The sequence below is a fragment of the Anolis sagrei genome, chromosome 6 (genome assembly GCF_037176765.1).
Source record: "Anolis sagrei isolate rAnoSag1 chromosome 6, rAnoSag1.mat, whole genome shotgun sequence".
Taxonomy (NCBI): domain Eukaryota; kingdom Metazoa; phylum Chordata; class Lepidosauria; order Squamata; family Dactyloidae; genus Anolis; species Anolis sagrei.
In genome coordinates, this window is record NC_090026.1 from 75,087,271 (window position 1) to 75,106,935 (window position 19,665).

The following is a 19,665-nucleotide window of genomic DNA, read 5'->3' on the forward strand; positions in this document are numbered from 1 at the left end:
TGTTCTTCAAGTCTTCATTTTTCTCCCAGTTTTAGAGATAGTGATGAAAGTACTAGCTTACATTCAATTCATATTTTCAGGCTGTAATGTTTTCACATAAGTCTACAATATTGCCAAGTTGTTTTTTTATTAGGTCTAATATTAGGTAGGAGGTACTTTTTCCACCTGAAGACTTCCATGGCTCAAGGGTTGGGTCACATATTACCCATATGTTACACCAATGAAAATATCCTTTTCACTTTACATTCACACTAGCTTCTACATGACAATCTACTGCTTGCTTGCTCCTCTGTCCATTAGGCTTTTCCCCCATCACATAAATTACTGGTATAGAACGAATAGCTGCTAATGGTTGCCTAGCAATGTAAGTGTGAAAAGGGGAAATTAAAGCAGTTCTGATAGAATAGTTATGATTCTACTCCTGTTTCAATAATTGATCCAACTAAGAACCTTTGTCACAAACTCCAGAATTGATTTTTGTCAGCTCTGTACCCTGGGATAAGTCATACTCCTTCATCCACCATGCCAGAATTAGGTCCATGTTGCCCCTTTTCAGACATGGACAAAAACAGAATTATAGCATTTACATCATGGATTTCAGAAAGTAATAAAGTCCTCAACACATGTAACAAATTTCCTAGAAAGCCTTTTTGTCTCTTAATTTCTGAAATAACACATCACACATATAAAAAGCAAAGTCTATGTAAAAAATACAAATTTTATTTCCTTGAATGTACTCATGTGCATGTTTAGTACACTACAACATTCAGTCCATGAGTGCGATATTGTATACAAGTTGAATATCCCGTATCCTACAATTTATGCCTGGCTTTATTATGGTCATTTTTCTTCTATATGATATTTTAGAAGTTTTTTTTCCTGACAAAGAAGCTAGTGGAGCTTTGAAAGCTTGCATGATGTTTGTTTGTTTTTTGTTTTGTTTTGTTTTGTTTGTTTGTTTCTGGGTTTTGTTTGTTTTTGTTTGTTGTTTTTGCTTTTTGGTTGGTCAATAAAAGTACTGTTCGAGCATCTCTTATCTGGAATTCTGCGATCTAAAATACAGACAGTCCCCATTTTACAAACATCTAACTTACAACTCATAGTTAAGAATGGGAATGGGAGAACAGGAAGTGAGAAAAATCTATTCCTAGGAAGGGAAATTCGTGGGGGAGATGTGTCTCCACTGAAGTTTTATCACCAATCTTTGTTTCCACAACAAGCCACATTTTTCAAAACCCAATTATCACAGGAACAGAACATGAGGTGAAATCTTCTGAACAGGGGCACAGACAGCAAAACAAACATCACGGTGGTGTTAACGCTTTCCTATGCTATCCAAAGCTACTTATGGCTGGAGTTACACACAAATTCAACTAAAGAACAAACCTACAAAACTTATCTTTTTCATACTGTAACTTGGGGAATGCCTGTGACCCAAAATCCAAATCCACATGGATGGTTGAAATAGCAAAACCTTTGCTTCCTGATGGTTTTAGTGTAAAATATTATATATAAAATTAGCTTTTGGGCTATGTTCATAAGATGTACATGAAACGTAACATGAATTCCATGTTGGGTCCTATCTCCAAGATTTCTCATTGTGTATATGCAAGTATTTTAAAAAAATTGAAATGCTTCTGGCCCAAGAGATACTCAGTGTGTATTTTGTTGTTAAAAAATGGAGAGGATTGTGTATCCAGAATGCTCCTGTTTTGGGCTGACTCACAATCATTGCTTCAGCGATTTGCTTCCAATTTTTATAGCAGGCCTTTTTTAAATCGATGATCCATTTACTTTATCCTGGGTTATTCTAAGGGTAAATAAGCTAAGGTTTTCTCTGAATAGCATGCCAAATTTCTCTTGGCATGTTTCTGTCTTCAATTAATAAAAGGTTTTTGCAAGGCAAGATGCTATATTTTCCAGGAAACTTGGAGTAAATTTCCTAGACAGAGAAAGGGGAGAAGAAAAAAAGAAAGATATGTGAGTGCTCCTACCCAGATGCTGGTGAATCCAGCCCCCAAAAAATGCAAACATGAAACTCCTGGTTGAAAATGCACCCCTTCACTTTTTATGTGAAGGGGTGCACCCCTTCACTTTAAATGTCAATTTGAGGGGGTGACATTTTCAAGAAAGAAAGGATTCCTGGATCATGTTCACATTCCCTTATAACAGTAGAAATTGCTTAAAATAAAAGTCACAGATTTTTTTCATTTGGACATTAAACATAAAGCTAGCTGCAAAAATGTTCTTGCAGCATGATTAAGCTGCAAGTGACATCTGTTTCAAAAATAGCCTTTCATGGGCAAATTCACACATGGAAGTGAAAATATAGTGAAAACTGCCCTATTCCCAGAAGACATTTAGGGGCAAAACAAAGGGACTTCAAACCTAGTGAAAAAGTCCTCCTTGGCCACTAGAATTGAAAGACATTTTGGTGATTTTTAAACAATGACCCCTTGAGAAATTGGGGGCCCCAAAACTCTCCTGGGGTCTGTAAGCTGGACTTCTACCCTTAAGAAATTGAGGGTCCCAAAACGTCCTGGGTCCTGTAAGCTGGACTTCTCTCACTGATGGTTTAGAAGTTTAAAGAAGAGTTGTTGTTTTTATTTAGCTACAGAGACATAAAGCAATGATCTATCTGTATACTTGCTTGTGTTGTGTGTGTATGTGGGAGGTGTCCTTGACAGTTTAAAGCTGACTGGTTGTATGCAATCACAGCTAATACCATTGAAAAATAAATTTCCGTCTTCTGTTTGTAATTTTGGTAGAAGTTTTCAGGTTTCTGTAGAGCCATAAATGTATATTATTCTTTATTTTGAGATCACTGAAAGATCAGCTAAATTGAGCAACAAAAGTTTTCACTTCACAAATGCCAGTATAGGGTGCACACATAGAAATATTATACTTTCTATGTCTTTCTCAAAAAGCACAATTCAGAACCAAAGTTGAATGCAGGCTTCATTCTTTGTCACATGGTTATGTGATGATGTTTCGAAGTGTCTGTGTTCCAACATAAAAATGGAATATTAAAGGTGCCTCATGCAAGCTCAATTATTTACTTAACTTTACTTAAAATGTCTCTAAGCCACCATGTCCAAGTGAAATCTACCCAAGCACTGGTTTACAATTTAACACTTTAAAACAATATTATCCATTATCACAACAGTTCATAAATTTTGGTTTGGCTCAACAATCAGTATTTCATTCAAATGACAAGCATCCCAATCCGTTTTTATAGGAATGCTTAATGATTATGTAACCACAATTATATCCTGAATATTCGAAATCCAAAAATTGCAGATATATGCTGCAGATGTGGATCACACAGTATGAAAACAACATAAATCCCACACAGATAAAAGAAAAAACCACAGGAATTAAGAGAATGCAACCAATAAAATGAAACAGGAGCAAGAATATGAAATTTCAACATTTGTGAAAATAATAACGCATATGCTTGGGGACTTCTTCATTGTAAGGTAGCTGTCAGAAAATCTTTCTCTACAATGACTACCTGTTACACTTCAGAACGAAAAGACCTTTGGATGGTCCAAGTCATTAAATAAAAATATATGGGACAAAGTGGCATAACAAATCTTCAGATCTTCAGTGATTCAAAGACTTTTTTTAAACCCTGTGAAACACAGGGTATCACCAAAAAGTTTACATATAACTTGAAGACAAACACCCATACAAGGTAAAGACCTTTGGTGGTTAATATCACTGTTATATTTAGTGGTAATAACGATCTGATTTAATATTAGAGGGTTTGTTTTTTTACAAGTATCTGTAGATAATGGTCGGCATCATCTTGTAATTATTAGCAGTGGCATTTGATAAGCTGGAAGTAGTAACCAGAATATTAATTAGAATTGGAACTTCACTTATTCTTACAACTGAATCAGATTATAGCTCTGCATGCTGATATGGATCACACCATCTTAGCAGTAATTCATCACAAAATTTCTCTCAGAAAGCTCTGCAGACCTATAAAATGTTGCTCCTTCATTGTACAGTTCCAAGGACTAATTCTTCTATGATTATCCGTATTCCTACTCCTGCCTATGAAATCCTGCATCACATAGCTAGTATGGACTAAGCACAATATATAATATTGTTTTTATGAATTCTGGGAAGGTCTTGATTTTTTGAGAATTGAAATTCTCAAACAAAATAAATGCAAGTTCTTAAGGGTTTTATATAAAGCATAGGAATAGATTATGATCTCAGGCATAGATTATAATTTGACCACACTAAGCTTTATGAGTTTTAAGTATGTGATTACGGCAAATGTATTTAAAGAGCACAAATACTTGCAGGATAGTCTCTGTGACTGGACTGGGGTTTGTTTTGCTTTCTGTGTGTTTTGAATAAATTGTCTAAATGACTCTGTTAATGTGAAATAAGTTTTTGACTTCGCTGGACTAAAATAAATGTAAAAAATTACCTTTTGGAAACTAACATTATTGGAAGCTAGAATACTCAGAAAATATTTGCTCGTGAAAACTGGTTTCAAATTATTATTATTAAATTGCCAATAAACCACCAGTTTCCATATGCTTTATTTTATCAATTCCAAGACACATCTTTTTCCATATAAAAATGTCTAAAGGTTGGGAGCGTCTTAGAATCAGGTGCATGTATATAGGGGTTTTTTTTTTCCTGTTAGAGGTACTGAAATTAGTGTGTGTTAGAATCTGGCATCTAAGAATTTATGAAATACTAGCCATCCCCTGTCACGCATTGCTGTGGCCCAGTCTGTGTATATGTGCTTTGGGTGTATATATTTGTTTATATGTGGTTTTGCGCATGCATTGTAATGTATTTTTATTTTTTGGCTTTTTAAGTTCCTTCCGCTGAGTTTTTCAGTGTTTTTATGAGTGATGGTCACTCGTTGGCCTAATAGGTGTATTGTGTCCAAATTTGGTGTCAATTACTCCAGTCGTTTTTAAGTTATGTTAATCCCACAAACGAACATTACATTTTTATTTATATAGATAGTATATAGTATCTGATTTAAAACTTGTTTTGTGTGTTATTGTTAATTACAAATTTGTGAAGAAAACTCTCTGGATTGGATTACAGGTTAGCCTTAAAAACAGAAGGGCCACCTTCTGTCTATATGTGTCTCCTAAATCAGGTTCCCACTGGTGGGAGTAACAATAATCCTGATCCCCCCATGCATCCCCTGCCCAATCATCTAGAGCAGTGAATTTTAATATTTTCTTTACCAAGGACTCCATTTAAGTATCTTTTAGGTATATTTTGTTCCCATGGACTTTCAAGATTTAAAACCCAAATATGCACCAAATATTTAAAGTTGTTCAGCAAGGGTCTTCAGATTTGGAGAAATGAGAGAAACAAGGAAATGCATGCACTCCTATTTTTAGGGGGTGATTCTATACTGATATAAAGATGCCGATTATACCTGAACACTGAACCATGGCCTCAAATCATGTATTAATTTCAATGACTCAATGAGAAGACTAGTGGTCATTTCACTTACACTTGGCCTGTTGTACCCAAAAATTCTGCATCCACAGATTCAATCAGCCACAGCTTGAAAGAAATTCCTAAGAAATTCCAAAAGGCAGCAAACTTTCACTTTGCTATTTTATATAAGGAACAACACTATATTGCACATTGTATATAATGGGACGAGTATCCACAGATTTGGTCTTCATGGGTGTGTGTTTGAACCAAACCCCCACAAACACGATGGACCTACTGTATGAGTGTTATATTATAACACATCCTGATTCAATGCAGAACTCATACTCTTTTGGTCAATTAGTTGGGGGAGAGCATAATGAATAGTGCTGAACAACTATAAAACAATGCTTGTATTCAACAACAATGGCAGCCTCTTTAAATGGGAACAGTGCCACCTCCTCCTAAGAATTTTAGGACCCTTTAGTACAAGACATGTGTTCAATCAATGTCGAAACTGCAAAGTATTCCCAGGAAACAATATTGTATATGATGGCAAAGACAGCTTATTTTCTGAGAGTTACTTTTCAAAATTCTCTTACTTAAAGGAGATGTTACCATGCGGGCCAGCACACCAGTCCCCATTGTTGATGGGACAGCAGGTCCATCTATAAAGGGGGGTGGGGGAATCCATCTCAGCTGTCTCCCGCTATGCCGAAACAATTCATCACAACTTCCCACCAATCCCAGGGGACAGGTGATGAAAAAGGCAACCCAACAAGACTAACAACCCTGCCTTTGTAATAAATCAACTCCTTATCTAGGATTTTCAGTAGCCTCTGCCACTCTCTTCCTCAAGCCAACCTACCCAGACCCAACATAGAGAGACATCTTGTGAAGCAATCTCTCAGCCAGACATGGGCATTACTAGCCTCTCCCTGGTCTAAATCTCCACCTTAAGGATGAGTTCTATCTACTTTTTCTCTTCTTCCCAAGAAATCTCAATATTCCCCCTCTTGATAGACCATGTCACTTCACTAGCCTCCCCAACGGTCTTAGTGAGCCACCTCCTCCACCTTCCACATAATGCCTTTCAGGAAACTCCTCAGCAGACTCTCAATACTTGCTGTTATCTCCACCTGTATCCCCAGTGCCTCTTTAAACATAGTTGGAACCTCCAAACCCTCAGAAAAACCCTGTTCCCTGGAGGGAAAAAGTAATGATAGTGAGTAGTCTGTGCAATCCTTCACCGCTGCCTCATGGCCTTCAATAAACATCTCTCTTCTCACTTCACTGCCACCCACACACACACCAGCTCTTGAATACAAACACCCATCCTACTGTTGAGAGTGTCCCCCTTTCTGTGCTTCTGAGCTTTGAGCCAGCAGTCAAGTACATGCCCCTGTGCCTGACTGCTCACCCCTTCCTCTAAGCCCAACAAAAGTTTCTCTCTGTTCCTCTTCCCAGGCAAGATACCATGCTCCCACTATCCCACCTCATCTGTTCCTTAAACTGCAGAAATATGCCAGCCTGCTTCTCTTCTCCTCACCTTCCCTCACTCTCACATAAAACCTGCCTGCTCCACCTCCTCCATTCCTGTTTTGGGGTAGCAATTGGCTGTTGCACCACTGAAAGTGTGGATACCGCCACCACTCTCTCATAAACCTGATTGGCCAGGACAGCTGCGGATCCTCTGTGAGGACATCATGGCCGCCTAGGGATCTGCAAACCACAGGTTAAAAGCTGCTGTTCTAGAGCAGCTTTATGAATATTAAAAAGGGGATATAGAGACAGTCGGAACAACAAATGGATCCCCTCAATAAGGTTGGAATCACTGCAAATAATCTCACTAGAGGGAATTCAGTAAGCCTATGACATGTGTGTTAGCACTGACACGCGTAGCCATTTTCGATGACACACAGCCGCATGCGGCCACATACAGAGAAGATGGGGCCGCATCCCAAGAAGGACATTTCATCCTCAGCTCCTACACCAGCATTTTTCTATAATGCCGAGATATATGGCATTATAGAAAAAGCAGGAAACTTAAATAATTAGTTTTTGGTTTATTAAATACAGTTATATATTACAATAATATATTTTTCTTATGAAACTATAAATATCATGAAATTATGGTTTTTTCTCAAAGTGACACCCCACTCAAGTTATGCTCAGTTTTTTGGAGAGTATTGACACACCAAACTCAAAAGGTTGCCCATCATTGGTTTAAGGCGATAGTGGGAATTCCCTTTGGGGCAGGGCTTGTTCATAGATTTCTGCAAGCCAGGGGTGCAACCATGATGAAAGTTAAGAATATGGATATGCAAATTGAACTCTTTAAGTAATAAATCCATATTCAGGTCAGAAATTTTATTTTTACCTGTTTGATAAACAAGCTAAATGCCTGTTGCATTCTTCCAAATCTTAATGCTCCTCCCCACATAAGCAGTCTATAAAAGCTGCTGCTTTTTCTAGTGTGTATGTTTTTTTAAAAAAATCACATTTTGAGAATTTTTAACCTACTTTTACAAAAAAGGGGGAGTGAAAGTGCTGCAGTTCAGTGCTTACTGAATTTGCAGTGTTTCAAACCGTCAGCCACGTATACTATTAAATTCATGTGCTGTAAGGGTTAAAGCAGTCTCTTGTAGTGAGAACCGAAATGTTGTCTTCCAGTTCATGTGCAAGGGCAGAGTACAGTTTCCATGGAAACTCGTGGAATAATGTGTTTCATGTCTTCCCTTTGCATTCTGATAGTAACATATTGCTGCATGCAAAATGCTTAGAGCCAGATACCATTGTAATGGTTGCCTAGAAGGAAGCATATTTAATAATTTCAGATGCATACACATAATTTTATTTTTAATGACTGTAATTCAGAAATATGACTATGTAGGGCACCTAGTTTGATGGCACTAGATGCACATTTGATCATAGTCTAAATTAATATTCTACAGACACACTTTAGCAATATAACCATTTTGCACCTAAGCTTGTGGCTGAGCACATTTCAGAAATCCAGTTTGCTTAATATCATGGCAGTTCACCTTTCTTTTTCTAAGGTTGTTTGGATTTTTTCCAACATAAAAGCATTTTGCTGTTAAACAAAGGAATTAAAATTATTGGGTCATTGTGAAAGAAAGAAAACCATCATTTATAAGAGCCTGGAAAAGCAAAAGGTGCTAAATGGGTGTGTGTCTCTGTTACGCAGCTGTGTGGCAGCCTCGCCCATCTTGTTTATAAGGAAAACTACAGGTTGGTCTGCCCTTACATTTTCAGGGTCCTAGAGAAATGCTACTTTCTCAGCTGGCCCATTGGGCATACTTCTCTCTGCTATGCTGTATTTTTAATGTAGAGTATAAATAGAATGTGCTGTAATGAAAGCAAAACACACATGCACACAGACTACAAACCGAGCAATCCGAGAAACTTTTCTTGGCAAAAGACATACCCTTAATTTTTTAGAGATGAGATGTTTAAGAGGAGTGTGGTCTGTTTCCCTTTTGAAAAATTAAGGATAGTGAATGCAAATGTTTGTGCGTGGGAATGAATGTATATGTGTGAAGAATTTTCACCTTTTCATCTGGCAGTGGCTACCAGAAGATGATGTCACCTTGCAGCCGATTGGCTGTTTCAGTACCTAGTGCAGGGAGGAAGAGAGAGAAGGATGCCGGCACAAATCTCTGTGGTGGATCCATGGTGTTTTCTGTCAGTTTTAGGTGGAATATTTTGATTAGTATTGATATAGTCTATTAGTGTGGCCATGTGAGCAAGCAAGACAGCATCTCAGTGCAAGGGGCAGTAGGAGCTGTCAGAGGAATGAGGCGACTGATCTGCAAACGGATCTGTGATTGTAAGTGTTAAAATCAGGGTGGAACGACTGAAGCAGGGAGTGTTAGTAGACACATTGTGGGAGGATATGTAGCAAGGATGGGAAGCATGAGTAGTTGAAAATCAATGCTTTTTTCTCTGTTGAAATGTTGGAACGAAGATAGTGAGGATGTAATTTGAGCAACAAAATAGAAGTCAACTGGGAATGTTTGCCTTGCAACAGATTTTGTCTTAGTTTGCAAAAACAGCCTTTACAATATTTTTTCATTCCCGATTCATTTGCAAAGCCATTATATTTAAATGAAACATTTTTTTCATTTTTTACTCTTTATTATCTGTCTACAGCCTTGAAGACAAAGGACATTGAGATTATTGTTGATTTTACTTGATTTTGGTGACTTCTGGTGAATACTGCTTCAAGGCACTTGGGGTTATAACTGAAGCTTTTCTCTAAAACATCCCTTGCAGATAAAAGCTTTGATGATGAGGAATCAGTGGATGGAAATAGGCCATCTTCAGCTGCCTCAGCTTTCAAGGTTCCTGCACCTAAAAAACCTGGAAATCCATCAAATGCATCAAGAAAACCAGGTTCTGCTGGTGGGCCTAAGGTTGGAGGTAAGATGCAATCTTCAGGTTTTAATGTGCTGAGGTTTTTTGTTTTGTTTGTTCTGGGGTTTTTTCTCTCTCTGATACTGGCTCAGCCAAAATCATATTGAAGAACTTTGAAGGATAATGTTTAATTCATAACTGCAGTATTTTTTCAGGAAGGTGGGAATATGATGTTCTTGTTGAAATAGATAATAATAATCTATTCTATAATTATTATTTGTTGAAACTGTATATTTTATTTATAAAAGTACATAGTATGTATTACTAGATCTCTCACTTTCACAAATGGAAGGAAAATGATGCAGTATTCAGTAAAATACATATGCTGGTTTTAAAATTTTGCTCCATTACTTGACATTGAAACTTCCATATTGACACAGAATAACTTTAAAATAAGTACAACAATTCTCCAGACAAATACTAAAAAACTTGATGTAAAAAATGAGGACTGTGCCATCCAACAATTATATTCTTTTCAATGTATGTGACGGTTTTCTTTTATGAACAAGTCTTCTAAATGTATATATAAATTGAATCCTCCTTGACACATGAAGTATTTTTTCTTTCAAAAAATGAAAATAGACATTTATCTATCTCTGAAATTGTATGTTTAATTTATGTAAGATATGTCTTAATTACAAATGTAATTCAGAAGTGTGGCATCAGGTGGGATACATCAAGTATGTTGTGTGTGTATATTTGGAGTGCATTTGCTTGTCTGAAAAATTTAGCTATATTTCTTATATTTTCTGCTCTTTGGTGTGCTTATTGTAAAAAAGTTAGTTTTGAAATATATAAGGCTTTTGTTACTTTTGATGGTAAAACACTTGAAAATTATGTATTTAAGGGCATTGAGGTAATGAGTCCAAAAGTCAGATCTAACAGTTGTAAAAAAAAATCATCTTGTAGGCTTCACTGCTGTACATGTATACTATGGTTCTGCCTGTATAGAGTTGCAACAGGTGTGTCCTGGATATGAGGTTGGGAAATATATCTAAATTTAGTTATACAATTCAGCTTGCCATACTTTTAAATTATGCATAATTTCAGAATAAATTGTTACACCTATGACAGTATTCCAAAAATTCTTTACTGGTTGTAATTCCTCATGAAATTGTATCCTACATGTGCTGTCAAAAAGGAAGTGCTTAGAGCTTTTATGTAATGTTTTCCTGATTATCATACTTGTGATGTATAAAATCTTGGGGTGCATTTTGGACACAAGTAAACTCCCCCCCCCCCCCCCGGATACAATTCCTACTTCTGGCAATAAAAATAATAACTTAAAATATTCCTAATCATATTGTGTGGGCAGGTACAGGTTAAATTCTTTAAACAGAGGAGATAAGATATAGGAGACTGTTAGATGACCAGTGTTTCTGTGACATGAGTAAGCTCAGTTTATCATAGAAAGTTCTGTGAGGCCATAATATGGAAAATGCATAGTGGAACTGAATGCTTATGCAAAATGCATCCTAGATTATTAAAAATTTTGGAGCATTATGTCATTAATCAAGTCTGTGTATTGAATCATGTGTGTTATTAAGGAAAGGCTTTTTTTTCATAAGTTACAAGGAGTTCCTAACAGGGCAGTATTTAGATATTGATAAATTGTTCTATGCACATGGTAAAATTATTTTTGAAATATTTCTCATAATTTGAAAATTTAGTACAAGAAAATAGTCTACTTTAAAAAAATAGATATGTTATGTGGATGGCTTCCAAAACAGTAGAATCAGTGTATTTGACATGATCAATTGAGACAGAGATTATTGAACTTTATTCTTTAGACAGCTACTTTATTTCTGTGGTATGAGATGTCCATCTGTGTAAACTCATATGGAAGTCAGCTAAGCAAATAATGTGGTCAGATTACAAGGATCTGGGAGCCTTACTTATATTGACCTATATTTGAAAATTGCCATTAGAGTAAGATTTTTAAAATGAGAGGAAAATCAGATGTCACATGCACATGTATTTTTTTTAAATGGTAAAATATAATTGAAATTGCCTTAAGCTCCTATATTGGGAGAAAGTCATGATAAAAATTAAGTCAATAAATAAAAGAATTCATCTGGAAAATCTTTAGGTCTTTCTGCAATACCAAAACACAGTGTCATTTACTTGTTTGTATTTAAAACGTCCTGCTTGCTAGCAATATCACAAATCTTAAAAAGTCTTTAACATTCATACCATGACATATCTTCACATGGTAACCTGATAATGTGGTTGCTGAACAGATTGAATGTTCTTTGCATGTACAGTTATTGCATATTGTACTTACACTCAACTAGGAAATTCAGAATTGTTTGCATCATCAATGTTTTTTGCTGTTTGGTTGAATTTGTATAATGTGTTATGTTGAACTGCAGTCTTTTTTCTCAAAAAACAAAAAAAAAACAAAACCCAAAACCCTTCAAGAGCTATACTCCTTGAATCAACTTTCCACTATTTAGGTGAAAGATTCAGCTCCATTGCTATCACCCATCCAACTTAGTCATTGTGAAACTTCTCTGTCTGCATGCAATAATGAAATATGGGTTACATATTTACTTCACTCAAAGAATGCACCATGCCTTTCCAAAATGCACCCCTTTCAGCAAATCTTCTGTCCCCACTTTGTAGCCTATTCAGGAGGCATAAGTAATTGGCTATGCTAAGGAGAGCCAGGGAAATTTGCTTCTCCCAGTGGAGTTTTGCACAATAAAAACCTTACATTTTAACGCAAGTAGTAGTGGTTTTATGAGTTTGTCCAGTATTGACCTCATATTACCGATGGGTTCAGAAATAATATGGGGTGTTTCAAAATGATGGACCCAATTTCAATGCAGTATATTTCATGATGACAGCATGATACAATTACATTAAAAGTTACAAATGGTTTAATGAGTTTTCAAGTTTTACTATACATTTTGAGCCAGAAGCAGATCTAAAAAGTTATTCCACAAATGGGGAATATCTTGTTAGGTCTTATGTTGTGGGGTCACCATCTTGCAAATGACTGAGGCTAGGGGCTGTTTGGGGGCTGGGAGAGGCATCTAGCGTTTATTATTGGAAACTTTGCCCCACACTTTCCAGTGGTAAGAGTTTCATTTATAGGTGGTTCATGGCTGCAGGGAAATTGCTATTTCAAACTGGGGCCATCTTTTTGGACCATTTGTAATTTCAGGAAAACGAGTTTTTATGCTCCTGGCCTTGTATGTCTTTAGTGTATTAAGTGGCAAATATGTTTAAGCTCTAAATGTTTTGTAATTACATTTACATGATAGACACGAGAAGCCAAATTTCCTAAGAAATGTACAGTTAATTCTGTGTGCTGTCTCTTCACGAGTAGTACCCATGATGTATGCATTTCTGTGGATCCTCTCCTATTTTAATTTGTATTTAAAATACAATACAAAAAAGAAAAGAGAGATAAGAAAGGGTGAAGCATGCGTAGGATATGATTGTGGGATTGGTATATATTTGAGTACAAGTTGGCATTATATCTAAAAATATATTTTCTTGAAGTTGATGTCTGCAAAATCCATTTTTACGTATAGCTCAAGGAGTAATTTTTTTGCTGGATGGTGGATGTTTATTTTTCCAGCTTTGGGATATAAATCTTTTACTCACAGTAAAAAATGCAGGATCCAACCAGTTGTCCATTAGTTAAATTCTAAATTTCAAGAATATAATTTAAAGGTGCATGTGCATCTACAAAGAGCAAAGTTTTACCTAATAAAATCAATAGACTGTAACTGTACACAGAACATGTCCATCTGATATCTATCTGGATCTATCCTCAAGTGACCCAAATTATAAATTCCACAACTAGCCTTTTCCTTTCATAAAAAAGTCTGTTGCACAAAGTGCAAATTAATGTTATTTAGTTTAGCATGACCATGATCAAACTGTAACTGTCAAGAGATTGTACTGGTTCTGGCACAAGAAATAGTTGGAAGCATCATTCTTTTTCAGCGTAGAACCTAACATAGTCCAGCCAAAATAGAGATGCCAAGTAGGCTGAGTCCAAAGTCATTAATTCTAAACTATATTTTAAAACCCTACAAAACTTTTGTAGAAGTAGGTAATTGCACATGCATCTTTTTTTTAGCCATATCTTACCTTTTACCATTTGATTACTTCTCAAAATATTTGAGATGCTTGCAGAACAGCTTGAAATATACATCAGCATTAAAAGAAGTATAGAGAAATCAAGGTTAATAAGTATCAGACTTAAAATTAAATACGGTACTATGGGAATTGTTAATAGTTTACTCTCCAACTGTTTAGTGCTTTGAGATAAACATTAACTAACTCCCTGTGCTGAGGAACTACAATTGGAAAGAAGAGAAACAATTGTAATAAGATGAACATGAATAGATGAATTTTATGGAAATATGAAAAAAGAGAAAGAGGTTCATTGAAGGAAATAACATAATAAATTATCTTGTATGAGTTGCCATTTATCATATATATATATATATATATATATATATATATTATTTATTTATTTATTTTACTTTGCTTATATACCGCTGTATCTCAAGCCCGAAGGCGACTCACAGCGGTTCACAAACAGTAAAAACAGTAGAAACAGCAGTGGTTCCATACAACATATAACAATTGACTTAACACATTATCCATAAGTTACCAATAAGCAATTATAATGCACAATTATTACAAAAAACAACCGTACCCAATCTTCTCATCATCCAAGCGTAGTCCAGGTTCATCGTCCATTGTTCCATTCCTATGTTCCATTACCAGATTGCACTAAATTACTCAAACGCCTGCACAAACATCCAGGTCTTCACCTTTTTGCGGAATACCATTAGAGATGGTGCTAGTCTAATGTCCGTAGGAAGGGCGTTCCACATGGTATGCCTCTGAAGAAGCCAATAACCTGTGTTTTGTGGCCTTAGTGTTAAATAGAGGATGATATAAGGCAAAGCTGATATCTTTTGTTCTGTTAAATCTAAATATTTAATAAGTAAATATTTCATGTAGCCTCTATCCATTAAGTATTAAAAGGACCTTGCTATTATTATTTACAGAAATATGGAGCATACAGTTGTCATATGCATGTTGTTTAATTTGTTTATAAACTGCCAAAATGTTTATTAAATGACCTTTAGTTTTCCTGCTAATTTTGAGATTATTATATATTTTAATATTATATATTAAAATATTAAGTATTTTGAAATATGTTGTTACATTTTGTTCTATTGTATTTTTCAACATTTTTTAAAATTAGCCCTGTGCTAATTATACATTTCAGCCAGAAAAATGGGAGACCTCATAAATATAACTGAGTCTATAGGAACAAACGGCTACCTGTTTCCATTCAAACATTATGCCTTCAGGAAATTTTGCAAATACATTACACATGAATGCTCCCTGTGGAAAATGTATAAGGGTCATTTTCTAAGGTTCACACTTTATTCATGAGGGTCATTAGCTAGGCCTGTTAGGCCATATCATTGCGTGACACAAACTGTGTCATATGAACATACCAAGTACACTTCTGTGAGTACATGCTGCAGGGAAAGTAGGCAAGCTATATTACAGGTAAATATATCTACTATTACTGTAAAACTCCAATAAGAATCTCCCTCCTTCAAACCCCCTTCCCCCAACCACCATTTAAAGTCATTGCACAAGCTAAATATGTGTCTGCTCGTCAGTATAGTTCCATTTTTGCAGTTTTGAAATTTCGGTTCTTATAAATATTTTTCTTAAATGTCAGCATCAGTAAAATAGAACTGTAATCCTCATTGCTTATAGGCACACTTTGTGTTTGCCCAGAATACTGTGACAGAATTTCTGAGACTTCAGTTTTATAGATAACAAGTGGTGTGTTTATGCATAGTGCATAGTCACTCTAGCTTGGCTCCTCTTGTAAGTAGGAATGGTTAAAATATCTAAAAACGTAGCAAGTCAAGAAAATTATCAATATGTCTAAACCTGAAGCCTGACTCATCACTTGTCAAACAAATCTTGGTAGGTAAGCCAACTTCTTTTGGCAGAGAAGTGGTCTATACATCCACTTTATTTCAAGCTCAGGCTTCTTAGATGAAAGATAAGCCTGGATATTAGATATAGCTGTTAAGTTTTTTTCTGTCCTGGTAAATTTCAAGTTGCTTTAGTTGCACCCTTTTTCTAGTAGAATTAAACAGGAATGGCAGTTTTAACCTGTACACTTCTTGTTATCAGGAAGTCAGAATCCTGTTTCTTGTGATAGATACACCTAACCATATGTAATGCTAAGTACACAACATGGAAAGCAGATTTGGCGTAAGCCGAACTCTTGTAAATTCTCGACACCTAACACCCACACAAGTAATCACCACTTTTCATGCCTTCTGCTTCTTGTACAGGTTGCTAGTTCTTTGATCTTGAAAAAAGGTCTGCTTTCATATTGTTTTTCATTTTACTCACTCTTCTATTTCATTGAGTTAATCTTGTATAAATTGTAGAAACTTGCACCATAAATGGCCAATACACATTTTGGTGTCTCAGATATTAGCTCTGTTTCTATATATATTTGACCTGCTTATTCCAAAAATGGCACCAGTTTTACCCCTCCCTGCTCTTGTTTTGAGATACAAAACATATTCCATCTACCAGTTGCCATCTGCTCTTCCATAGAAAATCATGATTACCATATCTAAGAAACCAGAGCTTATGTGGTCTATCCAGTACAATTTTCTGAATCGGCAACCCAAATAACCAAGAACAAACCTAAAAACCTAAAAAGAATTCTTTTTTGTTAGGCTGTGTAATTTTTGCAAGATGCTCTTTTCTTGCTTTTGCTTTGTCTTTTATAAGATCCACTCTTTGTGTTTCCAGTGAAACTGGTGTTTCTGCTTTTTGGATAGAAATGCCTTTCTTCTTAATTTTTCCCTTGACTTATAGGTATGAGAGAGCTACAGTATCACTCTTGCCTGTCTGTAGGTAGCCGAAACAGAATTTTTTTTGCATATTTGCTTGAATTACATAGTTTTGGGTGCAGTGTTTCGTTTTCTAGCATAGAAACTATAATCTTATCAAAAAAGGTTTACTTTCTCAGAACCCAACTATTAACGTTCTTGCAAATACATAACAATGCTGTAAAAGGCTTTTGCATCACTTGAACCAACTTGCACTTCATTCAAATTTTAACTTAATCTGTTTCTGTTTTTATTTTAGATGATCTTTCCTTTAAATTTTCAGTTAAAATATTATTGCTAACATTGACAGGTCCCGCAAAGGAAGGAGGTGCTGGAGCCGTTGATGAAGATGATTTCATAAAAGCCTTTACAGATGTTCCTACTGTGCAGGTAAAGTTATATCATGTAGTACTGTTGTTGATTTAAATTTGGGAAGAGCCAGATTTCACCAGTTCTTTGTTATAGTAAAGCTTGATTTCAATAATAGAATTATTGTCACTATTAGCAGTTTTTAATTAAAGCACATGAATACAGAGGTTTCAGAAGCAGAAAATTTGAAGTTACTAATGTGACAGTTCACTTTCAAGTACTGAAGATGGTGAGCTAAACTGTTCATATAAATAAATTATTTCTTCTGGGAAGGTTTGATATTTGAATTAAGTATTTGTCATCAAATTTAAAACTATACATATATTTGATTCTCAGAAGAAAAAAATCCAAGTCAGTTGGCTAGTCATTTGGTGAAGGTTGTAGAGCTTCCATAGTCTCTAGTAAAGAATCTGTAGCATAAATCTCTTTACTACATCTGCTGTCTCATCGTGGCATAAGGCAACCGTGATAAGGTGGATTAATCATAAGTGGATTAAATGCATGGTAGGGGATTCCTTCTTTAGCAGGGCATAGAAAGAAGTGGTGATCAAGAACTTGTCATCTATTTCTTCTGTGTTAATATAATTCAAGCAATGAAATGTTATCCCTGTTATAAATCACTTTGATTTACTACAGAGTTGTATTCCTTGTCCTCAATGAATATATGTCCCTATATTTTAGGCAAAGCAGAATATGTTGATGTATGTACACTCATAAAATCAAAAGCAGTATTGCTTTACAAATTAAGACAATTGTTCTGTTCAGGCATAGTGCTAAATAATGACAACATTGTGGGCAAGACAAGACTCTCCGACAAATCTGGTTCCAACTTGTATTTCCCTCTTTTTCTACCTACTTCTATTGGAATGGCTATGAAGAAATAAGGAGCTTCTATTTTATACTGAGTTCAGTATAGGGTGTTATATGAAACCTACATTGTGGTTACGTTTAACTGTGGTTGATGAAGACAAGACAGTTTTATAAACTTTCGTTTGATGTTGACTTATTTTCGTTAGCTGTGATTAAAATTAACGCAGTTCATTCATATTGAGATAATATAGAAAACTGTGGTTAATCTTAGTCTTTGGTGGAAAAAGTCTGGTCCACAAGATACATCCAGCCCTCAAGAACTTTTTGAGATCCCCAGAGCATTCCATGTTTATAGAATTGCCTCTGTGGAGTTAAGAAAAGCTATTTTGCTGCATTTTGTTATGTCTCAGTCATTTTAGAGCAGGTCTTTTGGCAAAAATGCAGGATCATGAGAATAAGTTATATTCTGATAACACTAACTGATTGAGAATTGTGGACATTTGGGATATGCTAGAAATGGATTGTACAGTTGACCCCACACATTTGTGGCTTTCACTTTTGTGGATTTGATTATTCCTGGATTTGATTAATATGGTCCTTCTAGGAATCTCAAGGTTCTCCAATATGACTCTGGTCAACTTTAGTTGGCTGTTGCCCATAGAGCAGGAGTATTGAACCCATTTTCACTGAAGGCCATCAGATATATTGTTGCCTTCAAAGGGCCGTTTGTAATTGTAAGACTGTATAACTGTAGTTATGATGTTCTGGCATGGAAAGCCTTGTGGGCCTCATAAAATGAAGTGGCAGGCCGAATTCAGCCTGTAGGCCTTGCATTTCACACGGTTGCCATAGAGTCTCACTGACAACCTAGAGATTCCCAGAAGGGTGTTATTCAGGTTTTTTTTTATTTGTCCCCCCCCCCAACTTTTGTGGGAGTCCTGTGCACCTACCTAACCACAGTAAATGTAGAACAATTTTATTTTCATTTAGTACAAGATTAAAGCCAAACATTGATCAGAAAGAATTTCATATCCACTATGATATTATGATATTATTGTGGGGAAGAAGTGATTTCTGATTAGAGATCAGTCTACAAGTTTACAATATGATCTCCAACATGAACAAAATTTGTTCAAAATGGTGCATGAGAAAATGCATAGAGCTGAAAATGATGTACAGATGCAGTTTAATTGATAAGAAAAATGTACGAAAGGTTTTACATGCAAAAAAGAAAAAAAAGAACTTTCCATGTAGGATGGAATATGTGAGGTTTTCAGTCTCATATAAATTGGAATGAGATTGGCAAAAAAAAACCAAAAAACCCTCAAGTACTTGCCAAAATCTGGCTTGTTTGATTCAGATATTCAAAACCAGCCCTGAAAGCCTGTTTTGACTTGTTTCTGTATTTTAATGCACGATTGGTGGTTGTGAGGTCCTTGGAAACCCATCAAAGTTCTAGTTAATTTTTTTTTCAAGTCAGAGGTGCTCATAGTAACATTGATACAATATTTCTGGTTTCCATCATTTTCTACTGCTTTAGGCCTGGGTGTGTGAAAAAGATAAAAGAAATATCTAATATATCTAATTATTTCAAACATTGGGTTTATAAAGTGTATAAAATCACATGTACTTGAACGCAGTGGAATAGGCATCCTTAAATTCACAAAGCAGCTGTATAAAAGTTGGATGAATTGAACTACTGTAT

General features: G+C 35.6%; 1 protein-coding gene across 43 annotated transcripts in view; it reads left to right on the forward strand.

The window, feature by feature from the left end:
- The window catches only part of CLASP2 (cytoplasmic linker associated protein 2), a 153,907-nt gene that overhangs the window by 56,562 nt on the left and 77,680 nt on the right, over window positions 1-19,665 (forward strand). For 35 of the 43 annotated variants that reach the window (XM_060781692.2, XM_060781697.2, XM_060781694.2 and 32 more), the window contains 2 exons: window positions 9,727-9,873; window positions 17,092-17,171. In XM_060781692.2, the coding sequence (XP_060637675.2) occupies window positions 9,727-9,873; window positions 17,092-17,171 (227 nt within the window). Of the gene's footprint in view, window positions 1-9,058; window positions 9,281-9,726; window positions 9,874-17,091; window positions 17,172-19,665 lie in introns of those variants that run through there. The other 8 variants (XM_060781724.2, XM_060781730.2, XM_060781726.2 and 5 more) reach the window with 1 other exon arrangement.